Source organism: Etheostoma spectabile, chromosome 13 (genome assembly GCF_008692095.1).
Source record: "Etheostoma spectabile isolate EspeVRDwgs_2016 chromosome 13, UIUC_Espe_1.0, whole genome shotgun sequence".
Taxonomy (NCBI): domain Eukaryota; kingdom Metazoa; phylum Chordata; class Actinopteri; order Perciformes; family Percidae; genus Etheostoma; species Etheostoma spectabile.
The window spans coordinates 14,257,998-14,273,021 of record NC_045745.1 but is presented as its reverse complement, the minus strand read 5'-3'; the positions used below and the strand labels follow the sequence as shown (position 1 = coordinate 14,273,021).

At 39.7% G+C, this 15,024-nt stretch overlaps 1 protein-coding gene and 1 long non-coding RNA gene across 2 annotated transcripts in view; one reads left to right on the top strand and one right to left on the bottom strand.

Moving 5' to 3' along the window:
- The window catches only part of pou4f4 (POU class 4 homeobox 4), a 4,961-nt gene extending 3,480 nt beyond the window's left edge, over positions 1–1,481 (bottom strand). Inside the window, exon 1 of the mRNA XM_032534362.1 lies at positions 1,123–1,481. Coding sequence (XP_032390253.1) covers positions 1,123–1,242 — 120 coding nt within the window. The 5' untranslated portion in view covers positions 1,243–1,481. The remainder of the gene's footprint in view (positions 1–1,122) is intronic.
- LOC116700913 (uncharacterized) overlaps positions 1–4,376 on the top strand; it is a 14,065-nt gene extending 9,689 nt beyond the window's left edge. The window contains exon 3 of the long non-coding RNA XR_004334761.1: positions 4,364–4,376. This is a non-coding gene — a long non-coding RNA (uncharacterized LOC116700913). The remainder of the gene's footprint in view (positions 1–4,363) is intronic.
- The last annotated feature ends 10,648 nt before the right edge of the window (positions 4,377–15,024 follow it).

Below are 15,024 nucleotides of genomic sequence, written 5' to 3'. Positions count from 1 at the left end.
ATACAAATTCAATTTATTATTATTATTATTATTATTATTATCAGTCAGGTGGAATTATTCATGTATTTTTTTACACGTATAAATATCACATCACTTTGTATTATTTTACTGTTCACAAGTGAAAGCTTCAGACTGACTACCACTCAAACAAGTTGCAGGCAAACATAAAGCAGCGTGTGCGGACACTCTTAGGTTACCTTCACGCAAAGTATTTCCAATGTGCAGAACGTTTTTTTTCTTTTTTTTTTCCAGATTCAATTCGATTTAAATTCATTTTCATGCAGCTTTCACTTAACTTTTTTCTTACTTCTCAGAAAATGTAATCTAATACAACTTGGACATCTCTGATTTGCCTAACGCCCAGAAAGTGTGTCAGCACGGATGGCTATTCATTTAAAATTAATATTTACGATCTACTGAATAATTTCTGCGGACAATGAAATGAGACTGAGTTTGAATATGAATGGGGCAATATGAGATAACACGCGCTTAGAGAATCCACGCCACGTCTTTTTTCCTCCTTCATCTTATATCTTCCTTCGCTTTAAGCAGCATCATTCACACTTGCCTGAAAGCAGGATTTGGCTTCTCATAGAAGCTTTTGTGCATCTTTACGCACTGACATCCTGCCCTAAGTGACCAGATTGCCTTGCCCTCATTGCGCTACTGCTTCTGCTGCTATACTCCGCGGTTATCTCAAACCTTTTATTTAATTCGATATTTAATCTATTTCTGTCATGTTTGTACATGCACCTATTTCACTACCCCCATTGTTTCCAAGCATGGCACTTTTCCTCCTCTCTGTTTTCTGCTGGTTGCACGGGAACATTCATTATTTACTTACTTACTTTATTATTCTTTCATGGTCTTTATGATACAAAAAACAGGCTTAGTTATATTCTGTGGTTACAACATTTTAACTGAAACACAAAGGGAAGATCCAGGGCAAAACCCATATTGAATCATTTACGAGCTTGCCACTGTAAAAGTTATCAGACTGTCCAGAGGAAGGATTTTTTTTTGTTTTGCTAGTCATATGTAATTTCTCCACCATTTCCCCCTGACATTTCAGAAGTTGTGTTGGCAAACGACAGGAGATGCATGAATGAATGTTGAACTCACCGATGGTGTGGGCAGGCAGGCCCTGCGGATGGCCTCCGAGCTGGAGTGCAGAGGAGCGTATTTGGGTTCGTGGAGTATCGGGTGCATACTGAAAGGCTGCTTACTGTTCATCGACATCATGATTGCGGAACCGAGTGAGGGTCGTTTCAAGTCTTCCTCGTTAGGCTCCGTGTTGGAGAATTTATAAAATAGAAACGCCTCGGAAAAGAAATATAAAAAACCTGCCAGACGCAGACGCTTTGAATAAAAGGTGGTTCGTGATCGGGGTCGCAGATGCAGTCAGGTTCGCTTAAAAAACAGAAACAGAGAAGGAGAGGTAACTCCTGGGCTCCAGCGGGTCTCCTGTCTCCTTTCCGCCTGTAAATGAGTTCTATAATAAAGATGCTCCTCGCCTCCAGCTCCTATATTGGACCACTGCCGTGAAAGGCTCCTCCTCATTGGTGGATCTTCACTCCCTCCCTTTGGATGCCACCACCAATCAGGATGAGGTCCCCGACTGTATCCACGCCTACAAGCGTGTCTGTCTCGCTGGAAAAAGAAACGAGGAAGGAGACTGTGCGGTTGCACTGTGAAAGAAAATTGAGCTACCTGAAAATCAACACCTGAAGAAATTGGCAACACTTAGACAAAACAGGCAGCTGCACCAAAACTACTGAAAGCAGAACGCTGATCCAAAAGTTAATAGGTTGCACATAAAAATGTAGGCTATATGTCTGGGTTTCAATTTCCCATAATGATTAAATACTGCTTTTTTCCCCCAAATGTCTGGACCAAACAAAGAATAATTTGAACCGTGTGGCCTAAAAGTTAAAGGTGCCTTTATTGTCAATTCTCAGAGGAGAAACAACTTTTCCTCTGCATTTAACCCATGCTATACATGGAGCAGTGGAGGCATATAGGCTCAGGGACCAACTTTTTCTTGTGTTCAAATATAAACGTCAACTAGAGGCTTAACAGATAAATGGTGATTTGACCACTAAAAAAACGTGAGTTATTTAATGACATATGCCAATTGAATATTTGAGACTTTCGTTTTTATTCTGGAGCCATTGGCAAGATCAGATGCTGAAATACTAAGACATTTTTTATAGGGTTGCGGAGATCTTTCAAAATGCAACAGCAGATCACAGAAACAATATTATTGCTGTACTTTATTTTCTTCTGAAGCTTACCTGAATGGTATATGACATCTTTACAATATCTCATGTTATGATGATGAGTACAGTACATTTGACAGAGAGAGAGAGAGAGAGAGAGAAAGAGAGGGGGAGAGAGAGGGGGAGAGAGAGAAAGAGAGAGACAGGGAGAGAAAGAGAGAGCGAGAGAGAGGGAGGGCGGGAGAGAGAGAGAGAGAGGGAGAGAGAGTTATTCTGCAAAAAATGATTAATTGATGGCAAACGCAGGAATTCCTCTGCCTGAACCCCATTCACTTTCTTGGCAATTAATACATTAATTAATCATGCTTCATTTACTTTGTGCCCCCCCCACACACACACACACTTCTCTCAATTAAAGAATAAACAGCCCTGAACGTCAACTAAAGCGCACAAGCAGTAGACCATGAAATATTTACCGCGCGGGTCAGCGGGGCAGCACCTTGTCAATCAAAGAGGGGATTTCCGGTGGCCAGACACGCGCGCGATAAAACGGAATAATTAGCTCTATAATCACCTAAAGACGATTTGGAGGGGGGAGGGTTTAAAGGGTGGGCTTTTGTTGTTGCCACACTTACAATAATAATAATAATAATAATAATAATAATAATAATAATAATAATAATGATAATAATAATGATAATAATAATAATGATAAAAAGATTTAACAAATAAAAAATCTCTCTCTCCCTCCCTCAATTTCCATTTCTTGTGCACATTTTATTCTCAAGTGTGTTTGTTGTCAAGTTAAAATGTACCATTTAATTTTAGTAGAGCATTCTAAAAATTGCAGGTAGAAAATGAAACAAAACTAATGAACAATGCACACTGGCTCATAGATGTTTTCGCCACGGGTGCATTTTTTCTTTCCTGAATCAGACTACCAACGTAAATAGGCTACTACAAAATTCCTTCCATCATGTTAATAAAACTGTTTAATCAGCTGTCCTTGTGTCAGTGAACAGTGCGTGGTACAACTGGAGAAAAAAAAAAAGAGTACAAATGACAATATAACACTGATGACAAGGGGTGAAAAAGAAACCGACTGGAAGATGAACTTAAAGTGTCTGCTGGAAACATTTTCTGCATGTTTCCCTCTGCTCATCATCCAGGATGTTGTGTATTGGATATGTCTTATCTGTACTCATCCCAAAAATAGTTGTTGGACATTTGAATACAAGCTTAAGAAGGATGTCCATTTTCATGAAGGTCGAGGTTGCTTTTACTGACTCCGGAAAAAGAAAGTTGTCCCCAAACTTGGCCACAAAATACAGCATCAACATCCTATTTATACTCTTTGGTGCATTTGTAAATAACTCAATGACTTATTTTTAATACTCTCAAAAGTTGCCATTTCAACTTTCAAAAATAAACATACAAGCCAAATGATCATCTAGTGTAATTTTGCATTTAGGGTTTACTCCTGTAAAAGTATACTGGGGAAAAAAAAGGATCAAATCAACAAGATGTGAACCAATGTCAAATGCCTGGTCGTTGGTCACAGTTTCATGGTTTTCCTGACAGTAAAATGAAGGTGTCAGGCATCAGGTGGGACTGTGCTGGGTTTTGCCGCCGCTGTAACCCTGCCTCTTGGTCTGCTGGCCTGGTTGAAACTCCAGCCCCGGCTCACCGGCTCACCTACAAAAAGAGCAGCAGTGTCAGTGTCAGTCAGCAGGAAACCCGAGCGAGGCCCATTGTCCTGCTACAGTCACGGCCCTCCAGAGGGTCCCCAGCACCCGCTCATCAAATATACATCACCCAACTCTGCTGGGACACCGGCAGGCAGGACGCTCCTCTGGGAAGTCGACACCGGGCGGACAACATGCAGGCTGGGGTGGGAGGGAGGAGACGGGGGAGGAAAGGATGGAGGAAGAGTCCTGGCAAAAAAAGAAGGGAGGGAGAAAAAAAGAAGACAGAGAGGCAGTCTGGAAAAAGGAAGTTTAAGGTCACCACTTACTTCAAGATAATGCCATCTGACAGTTTATTGAAATTGGAATATGGTTATACTGTACTATGTAGTCATCCTTTTTTTTGTCTAATAAATGAAAGATGAAACAAAATAAACATGATTTGGGAACTCTATTCAGAAAGTTAAATTTTTTTAATTTGTTTATTAATAAACAAAAGCATGATGTTTCAGTAACATCAACATGTGTACTGAATTGTATTCTGCCTGTGTGGACATGTACGTAAATGCATGTCCTGTACACATGTACAGTATATATGGGAGTAAAGTTGAAGGAAAAACAGAATCAAATGCCTTAGTAAGGTGTTGTTCAACCATGAGCCTCCAGAGCATTAATAGTTAATCCAGATTTAAAAAAGAAGGGCGTAATGAAAAGAGCACCAAATAATCCTCAAACCATGGAAAACCATTTGGAAAACATGATGGCAACATGACATTTTTCATGTATTCATTTTGTCCAACATGTTTTTATCTGCCGCCATTTTTAGTGTCTTCAGTGGAGTAGTAGCGTCAGATGACCTGTAAGTCACATGCATGTCGGTTTCTATTGCGTTTTGTTACATTTTGTTTTCATCATCACACAAACTTTTCTACCTCGGTCTTGCAAGGACCTCCACTTTTCCTTTGCTACACTGTCCAACATATATTTAACTCCCGCCCACAAAAACATGCACAAATACGGACAACTCGATCGCAGAGTATTTGCATCAAATGTTGAGTACAAAAGAGCCTTAAGGAGACAAGTTAACCCAAACAATGCCAGGAACCGAAACCCCCTCCACACACACACACAGCGTAACAGAGCCACTGGACCCCCTGACTATTTCTTCCTTTTTGTCAGCTGTCTGCATATTTGGGGCCTCTAGATGCAGCTTAATTGTTCCATTGCATTTTGAAATAGAAAATAGAAAAGTCTAATTTGTCAACCCAGTCTAACGACAGTTCGTGAAATGGTCACGTTATTTAATCTATTGATTCGTGTTCATGGACACATTTGTGTAGTTTTTTTTCGTGGTGTGAGCACAAATTTTGATGGAATGTGTTCACAGAATGTGTGGGATGCATTTTTACAATCACAGTGCAACGCTTCATTTCCCCATTGTTCTTTTTCTAAACCCAACCTTTCCGTTGTTGTCACACGTCCCCCAGAGACCGTGGATCGTGTCCCAGCGTGTGACGTGTCCTTTCCCCGTTGTTCTCTTCCTAAAGCTAATCAACCCCATAGAGATGCTTCCCATTACGTTCTGAACTCTCTAACACTCTTCTCTGTTAGTTGTACTTACATTTAGCCATCAGGGCATCTTTCACATTGCTTGATTTGGGCCCTAAAATACATCTACAGCGTTTTCCTTGTTTTTACAACCACTCCACAAGGGGAGCATTTTTTGCATTATGTGTTTGTGTGTTGGTGCACTAAAGATGAAAAACTGTGTGGATATTAACAAAGTATTGTGTGTGTGTATGGTGTGTGCAGCTATGCATGGGTGACTGTGTGTTCAGAGTGGAGGATGGACTCTGAGGGTTCAAACGTCCGGTGAAGCTTTCAGCGAGCAGAACATGGCCGCCACACTGTGTATTTCTGCCACATGGACACTTTAGTGCAGCTTTCCGCCGACATCCACCCATCTGAACGCACACCTCCTCACGTCGCTCCCTCTCCTCGCCTCCTCCTTTCCTTCCCTTCTTCTCCGTTCACTCTTGTTCTTCTTTCCTCCGCCTCTCTGCTTCTTCCAGCTCTGAATTATTGATATCGAGTAAAATCTGACGTTGTAAACTTTGCGACCATTCACCAAATCGGCCTCCGCTTCTCACCGAGGGGCCCTGCCGAAGGGTAGGCGGTGTCTAACCACACACTTTTAATGTAATTGCCTGTAGAGTTTCTTGTAAATATTTCATTGTCTGCCAGTACAAATTAAAGACACAAGGCTAGAAGAAAAGGTTAGTTGGTTCGCTCAGGGAGAGATCCTGAGCACTTTACCTGGTTGGGAAAAACATTTTTTTTTCATCTTCATTTGGAGGAAACAATATGAGAGACTGTGGTAGATTGTTTGCTTCTGCTATGACTGATGACACCAAAGTCATCCATGTGCCACCAGCGGATCATCATGGTGTGTTAAGATCACTTGTTTGACCTAAAAAAAGTATACAAACTACATCTTGGAGCAGCTCCAAAGCTACAGGATGATTTTAAATAACATGCAGCTGTGTGTCATTTTGTTAGCATGGAGTGCAGGGACAACCAACTGATCACTGACACATGGGTGATCTCTCTAAGCTTAAAAATGAGTGTATCTCCCAGTTACATAAATGTTCCTCTAAGTTTTGATGTGCATGACGTAAAAAAAAAACAAAAAAGTTGAGATATTCCTGCTGACACGTTTGTGCTTCAGCTTCATTCTCTGCATGTTGTAATTTGCTCACTTTCAATGTTCATGTTGTGTCATCACCAGCGTCTAACTACCATGACTAGGCATTGACAATAATAGGAGCAGTAGTATTACATATTAAAGACAATAACAATTTTAATGTTCAAAATTGCACCCAAATCTTTTTTACCCATTTTTTCATTGAATCTTCATACTTTCCAGCAGCACAGAACTTTACGTGCACACACAGGCTCAACAGAACTATATTTCTAGCACTGGTGAGCATGTGATGATAACCATTTTGTTTAGTTAGAAATGCTCAAGTACCAGTTTACTAATCCACCTACAGCAGATTAAGTCAATAATCTATCAACCAGCTGGCCAGTTATATCCTCTGAACACTCATACACAGCTGTTTCCAGTTGGGGCTGATTAGACCTCTGCTCAGGTTGAACGTGGGCCAGAGCTAACGCCGCATTTCATGCAAACCTGAACCCTTGTTTTCACATCCTTGAAAGTGCCCTGGAACGGCAGTCAAACTTGTAACTTACTACACGTGAACTCATACCAGATCAGTGTACTCCCAGTTAAAGTTTTTGACGTCACACACAAACACAAACAACAATGGCAACCGTTTATGCTGTCCAGACGCTGATGATTAACAGTGAGAAATAAAGAGACATTTGTTTATTAAATGAAGCCCAAAATGTGTCGCCAACAAGAAATTGCTAGTATCAGCTGGCTAACGTCACCATTAGGTAGCCACTAGCTAACTTTGTCGTGACTTTGCCTGAAATGCTACCAATTTATAAGTCATAACGCAGCAGTAGCCGGGAATTTTTTTGATCACGTGTCTTCAACTACCAATAAGAATGATAAAGGTGTAATTAGTCTCATCCCAACTGTTGCCAGAGAGCTAACAGGTGACTCAGGAAGATGTCAATCACTCAGTCTATACACACCCACACAGTCCTGTGCAAAAGGATCTAACCAGCCAGATTAACTGGAAACACCTGTGTGGGTGTTCAGAGCCTTTAACAAACCGGAAAAGGCTTTTTCACTTCTGATTCCATCTCACAAACTGAGGACAACTTCAAATAGGGTCCTAAAAGCTAACAAACTACATCTTGCACTCTGCATAGATCAAACCTTAGAAAACCTTAGAAACAATTAGATCGAGGTCTGTTGAGAGGGCCTTCAGTAATTGTGGTCCTACTCTCTGAAACGAGCTGTCTGATGACCTGAGGTCCATCACAAAAAAAACATCTTGTTTGTGTGTGTGTGTGTGTGTGTGTGTGTGTGTGTACACAATATTCATAAGGTCACACATGTATGTTTTGTATACAACAAAATGAACTGACATTGAAATTTACAAACCTCCTAAAACCAATGTTCATGGTGCGTTTTTAGACAACTCGGAACTTGAAAATGTCTGACCTCCTACAAGAGAAAGTACAATCATGGAGTGTACTTTCAAAGTCAGGGTTCCTAAACTGGGGGTAAATCCTTCTGTCTAGACATCATGAAGTAGCAGTAACTTCACACAACAATGGCGGGCCCCATGGAAGCGCACACTGTAAATACACACACATTCAACTATAATGCAATGTATTCATTATATTTACCTGGGTTAAATAGTATTTATGGAATAGTTAGATATGTTTCCAAGTATTAAAGTGCCATAAAATAAAATGTATAATGGTGTCTGTTACCTCATGCGTCAGAGAAGAAAGTTGTTATCTATGGTTTATATAAGCAGTTTGTGTGTAAGGTCAGCCATGTTTTTCATTCACAATTGCCGTTGTGCAAGTTGGACATTTCTGGAAAATTATGATATCCAACTCTGACCAGAACGCAGCATTTATCTTGTCTTTTAGTGGACTTTATACAGTAAAGTTTCTGTGGAGAGGCCGGTGGATTAGAAAGAAAGAAAGAAAGAAAGAAAGGAAGAAAGAAGTAAAATATGCATGAAGGTGGTACTGTAAGCCGAGCGACCAGGAAAAGAAGTTACAGTACTGGTGCTGCTTTAGCACACTGGCCATGTTGTCAAATGTCTGGGTAGCACTGGATGGTTTTTCGAGGATGAGTCTTAGTGGAATATGAGTGTGTTCCAGCCTTTAACACACAAGTGTTACACATTCCACAAAAGGCCAAGATTACAACGTTTTTTTTAGTTTTTTATAGACTGTAAATTGCATGAGATACAGTGTAGAATATATACAGTGTGTAGCAAAAAAATGGTAAAATGCAAATGTAGAGAAGACTTTAAAGACATTTGAAGGACCATCCCTCAATAAAGATTTTTTTTATTTACAAGTCATGATTTGTAAAAATGTAATCTTAACACCTCTGATTCAGTTGATGTGATTATTGTATTTGTTATATTATCCATCATATCTAAACGCGCTTTATCTAAACGCGCTTGGTCGGGACTATTGGCGTCAGTTTTGATGCAGTTAGATTAAGGAAAAGGTCATGGGGCTTTTTTGTGTCGCTACTGACCCTGACAGCCACTGTCCAAACGTTCATATTTTACGAGTTCAGAGTGAGAACAGGTTGTAGTTTGGATTGATTAACACTACTAAAGCAAGCAGCATAGGGTACGCTAATGTGTTGGGAACCACAGCCCACTATCCTACAAATTACACTCATAGTGGAATGATCTGCACCTCATTGTTAACGTCCAATGTCAACATTAGGTGCCAAAGCAGGACGTAGTGTATCCTTTATGTAAAGTTTTGTAAAGTGAAAGTAAGGGTGTTGCGATTTGTTGTAAACTGCAATTAATGTGTTTTTATTAATCCATGACTTTTATCATTCCACAACCTTAAAGGGTCCCACTTAGGGCGGTGACTGTTACGGCTGATGTAAAAGCTAGGTCACCCTGCAGAGTATGAGCTAATAATGGCACTAACTAACCCTGATTCTGTTGACTCTATGGTTGGCTCTGTTGGCACTGTTTCCATTGGCAACATCAGCTGTTACCTGCATATTAGCAGCCATCTTCCACAGAAGCACCGCTTGGGCAGTGCACAATGCAGAGTGGCAGCAAGTAAATAGCCAGTAGGACCACTATTTCCATGTTTAACCGCCGCCATCATGGATCTGTAATCTGGATCGCCACTGGAGACAATCCCTGCCCAGGCTGAAATGTTTTCCGTATTTCAAGTACAGCACCTTTAAATACATTTACATTAACCATACGTTAACTACATTTATTTGCAATGTTGACAATATTTTTCAACCCTAACCACACCATTGGTTGCCATGTGTAGTTATTATAGGAAGCGAGAATTGTAGAAAGTGAGAATAACATTGGCATTTGGATTGAATTCAGGGATTTGCAGAGTCATCCAATATTAGCATTCTCATCTTGGGACAAGGTTGTGAAACAATGACCCAAACCTTCATAGTCCACAATCCTGTCTTTAACATCAAAACTTTAGTGCAACATTGCATGTATATTGTTCTGCCGTTATTGATTCTCATCTACGGGATTTTTGATTTGGGTTTAGTTTTTATCAGTGAACCCCTCCAGTAGCCTAGTGCAGATGGTGGATTGATCATGGATTCTTTATTTGGGGATTAAGGTTAAGATGAGGTTTGTAAGCGTACCATTATTTGTTATTGTGTGGAAACAATTTCATGTTCACCTTGCGGCTACTTTCCCAAGTTGTTCTTTTTTGTTATTTTTAAAGGCTCCAAACTCCAAATCCAAGCCAGACTAGCTGTTATTATAACTATATGTTATGTGAATTATTTGGTGTTCAAGTTGTTTGCATCTTTCTTTGTGACTGCTCTCACCTCACATTTCCACTGGGTTTAGCTCCTGTTATACATTTGTCAACAAGGTAGATGACTTGTTCGGCTCTATTTCTAACCACTGTATTGTCTTGTATTTATATACTGTATGTTCATGTTTCTTATTCATTCTGTTGTTGTGTCTGTCCACGTGCTGCAATTAGTCTGCTGATGGGGGGAGGAACAGAAAAGAAAATGGAGAGAAACAGTGAGCAAGATGCAAAGATAGGGTATGACAAAGTCAAAAAGAGACAGCCAGTAAATGAGACAGAGAAAGAGAGAAGACATATTTTGGATCAATAGATTAACTGAGTGCTCATGTATTATGCATCTGAGCCCTGCAGCACTTGCACATAAAGGGAATGTTGGGCAGGATTGGCGTGTAAAAGCTTTATAACCGCGGGCCTGTTTACTCTGAGTGTACAAGGGGACCGCTGTCATGCCGAACCAAACCGAGATGAGACAGTGTGTGCCTGGTAACAATCTCAAAACCTACTGCCTCGCAATATGTAGCCAGGATCAACATCCAGCCAAACAATATATATTTATAATCAAAATGCAGCTCGGAATATCTGCAGATGCCTCAATTCAAAAGAGTAGTGCTTTACTTTTTTTTTTAAATAAATAGATATGATGATAAACTGGCTCATGCCTGAAATTGTTCATAAATTGTTTGCTCATTTGTTATTTCATGAATAATCAAGCCAAACAGGTTTCTCCAGGCCAACTGAAGAACATCCTAATTAGCATGATTAGATCCACATGTTGGTTTCATTCTTACACAGGTGTGATTCATTTCGTCTCTCCTCTTGTGTGAACACAAAAAATGGACATTTAAACTGAGTGTTAAAGAGTCCATTTGTAGAGGAACAGCTCAGTTTAAGTGATCCAAGTATAAAAAATGCTATTTGACACAAATGTTTAGAGTAAATATGCAAATTCACAATTAGGTGGAAAATCTCTGTCAACTCATTTACATGTCATTATGTTCTCCAAAAACGGCCATGAAAGGGCAAAAAAAAATCCATTATGACCTAATGTTTAACACTTTATTCCTTCTCCTTCCTGAAAAACAGTGATCTCGTGATGATGACCGCAGCTAAAGAAAATGTTAAGAACGCATCACATTTTTGAGCCATCCATCCAATAAAACGGCTCTTGGCTACGTTCACGCTATAGGCAAAAGTGGCTCAAATCAGATTTATTTTTTCTGTTACATTATGGAACTCAAAAGTGTAAACAGCATTTTGAAACTGGCCCAGATTTACTTTCACACGTGATCCTAAATCCGATACATGTCTTGCCGTGAATGTAGCAGATGCAGTTTAAAAGTAGCTATTGACATCCTGAAATGTTGGATGAAATCTGTTTCAGTGAAGCCATTCACGTCACAATCTGGCTCCGTTTCTGCAACCACACACACCTCTGTACAGAAGCTGCAGCCATTGCTCCATGAAAAAGACATTCAATTGAAAATGGGAATCTCTTTCTCCTCAAAATTATTCTCTTTATCATCGGATCACAAACTTGCAAGCTTCCATTGATTGCACATTAACTTTTTAATGAAATGGTAAGCACTGACTTCAGCAGCCTCCATGTTTATTTCTGTACGACATCCTTCTGCTGCTGCTGCGTGTGACACCTTTGTTATTGTTCTTGTGCACATGCAGTTCAGGACTGTGACCAGTTCAAGCTGGAATCTGATATTGGCCACATTTAACAAATAAAGTGAACACCAAACCGCAATAAATCTGAATTAAGCTCTAAGGCTTGCAGAGTGAATGTAGAACTGATATTCCAGTTACGTCTCCACATTTAAGAGTAAGTTTAAAACTCTCCTCTTTGATAAAGCTTATAGTTAGGGCTGGCCAACGTTTGTCTTAGACCAGCTCTTAAAGCCTCTTTACAGTCGCCGTTCCCAACAACATGACATAGATCTCGCTGGTGCGCCAGCTGTCGGGCACCACTCTATTTTTATCAGTGGTGCCCGACAAAGCAAAAACAGAAAGCATGGACGAGTTTGAAGGGAACCGGATGCCAGGACTCTCAAAGTGACTGCAATTCTCTTTTGTAAACTTACGGGGTTAAGATGAGTTCTTTTATGGTAAATGAAAGGCTTGACTCAACTAAGTCATCGAATCATTGTGCAGACGACAAGTATTGAAAGTGCTTCTCTTTGTCTATCATACCTTTGTTGTTCTTCTTCTAGTCCGTATAAGTAGCAAAGTTGGTAACCTTTCCTCAGTTGCAATACTTCTGTTCAGGAGAAGACTGAAACTAGTGTCAGGACCACTACGCTCGAGTATAAATAGTTACGGTGCAACAAGTCGGGAGCAGCGAGTATACCGGACGCTGTAACAAATTACTGTATAGTGGATCTTTCTTACAGTAATTGACTGTTCTTCCTAAATACAGTGGAATATTTTTAAGGCATTTGAGGAACGAAATATAAGCAACAAGCTGCTGTACAGTTTTACAGTGTAGTACAGTATTTTAATCTTTTTCAGGAGCCAGGTTGAGTTTGCCCACAATTCTCTTAAAATCATGGGCCACCAAGTCCACACCACTTCATGAAGAGAGTAAGTAGAAAAAATATAATATTATACCAGAGCTTTGATTCAGAGAACTACAAAAAAAGGAAGAAAAGAAAGAGAGAAATGAGAGAAATGTTGCCTTGGTTGTGAGTGACTCTGCCGGGCCAGCGCAGAGTTTGATGGCGTGCATCACCTACTTGGCTCACATACTACACGCACATCCTTAGCCATCCTGCCCCTAAAGGTAATTAAACAAGGTTATTGCGTTCTTAGCAAATTCAGCTGTACCCTGGTTTGTCACTGTGGGTTGAGTTTGCATTGTACATTTTTTTTCAAGTGTTTTGTAGGTAAGTTATTGTCAGCTAGTAGGCTAGCGAAACCCTGTTACCATTGTCGTACTAGTTGTTTAATTTGTTTTTATTTCTTCCACGTTGTGACTAATTTGGATGCATAGGTACCTTTTGTTATTGCACATGGTATTATTCACTTATTTTAGATGCTATAAATTAAGGATAGCATTGTTGTTGATATTTTATATTTGTAATTTAGTAAGACTTTTTCAGTAATGCCTCTGTCCTCACCACTCAACAACATTTGGTTTCAGTTGCTCTCAAAATGTTGTTTCTCTGGAATTTTCAAATCATGTTTTAGGTATTTATCTGACAATACCAAAACATACAGGTCATTGTACTGTAATGAGAGATAGGAAAGATGCTTTAAGCTATTATGAGGGCTTGAATAGACTTTATTCACCTCAGGTCCAGTGGGCCAGAGTGAACTTTGACCTTTTTAATGCAACATCAGGGTTCTTCATATCACCCTGCTGACTGCTCTTACTGCCTTTTCTTTTTTGTGAGCTTCTCAAACAGCGACATCCCGACACTCCGTGGAGGGCCAGGCATCAATCAGCTCAGCCGTTCTGAGCGTTTCCCCAGAGAGCCGCCACACTCATTTCCATACAAACAAAATCCTCAGCTCTTCTCTCCTCTGTACTACAAGAATAGAGAGCAGTCAAACAAAGGGAAAACAAGTAAACAAACAAAACGATGTATATATACATGTCACTGGGACGAGAGGGAAATAACAAGGATTACAAGAGTATGTATGTAAATGAAATTTAATTTTTTTTTTAACTTCTGTCTCTGGTGTTTGGGACTGGAGAGAGCAGCAGAAAAAAGAGGCTGTGATGCTCAGAACAATCAAAAGAAATGTGTCAAAGCTATTTGAAGAAGCTGCAGTGAAGCGTATAGTTTCAGCTCTGCTCCCAAACATAGCCATGATATGATGTTCAGTGGATTACCTTCAAATCAATCAACAACAGGGCTGCAGAGGGTAGGCTAAAGGATTGACAGTAAAATGGACAGAGAGTATGGGACAAGTTCCAAAAATGCAGGATCCTGCATTTCTCGTAATGCAACTTAGCAGCATATATTCATTGGATGTCCTGCTTGATAAATGGCCTCATCTTTCATCGTTTTGTGAAGGGTTTTCTTCTCTGAAGACAATATGTCTTTTTAAGAAACAGGTAGCACAATGAGTACACAGATGCTTGTGTGTAAACTTTACTCCCCCTTTAGTAGCACTGTGCACACTTAACTTACAGTCCACCTAAATTCAAATAAATAAATTATTTCTTCTTAATCATTTTGCATTAAGAAAAATATGCTACACAGCTTTCCTTTACACCAACAAAATGTCACTGAAATAGATGCAAAGGAACTACTTTAATTCCTTTTTTTTAATTTTTTTTTTAGAAATTGTTAATTGAAACCTGCGGCTGCTTTAACTAATTGTCACTGTGTTTAACAACCATATCGGAACGTTATTTAATGCATTGCAAGTGGGTGTTAGCACACACAAAAAGAGAAGGATACAATCAGCTGTTAAGTTATACTAAAACATACAAAACTTTTTATCAATACCTAAAGTTTTCCTTACACTAACGAACTCTTCCTCTAACAGATTTTGTTTGTATACTTCTAATTTGCAACATTTCTAGGAAGGGAGATCCCAAAACACCAGTGTAATAAAAAAAAAGATAGAAGAGAAACAAAGGGAGATCTTTGACATTGCCTATTTAA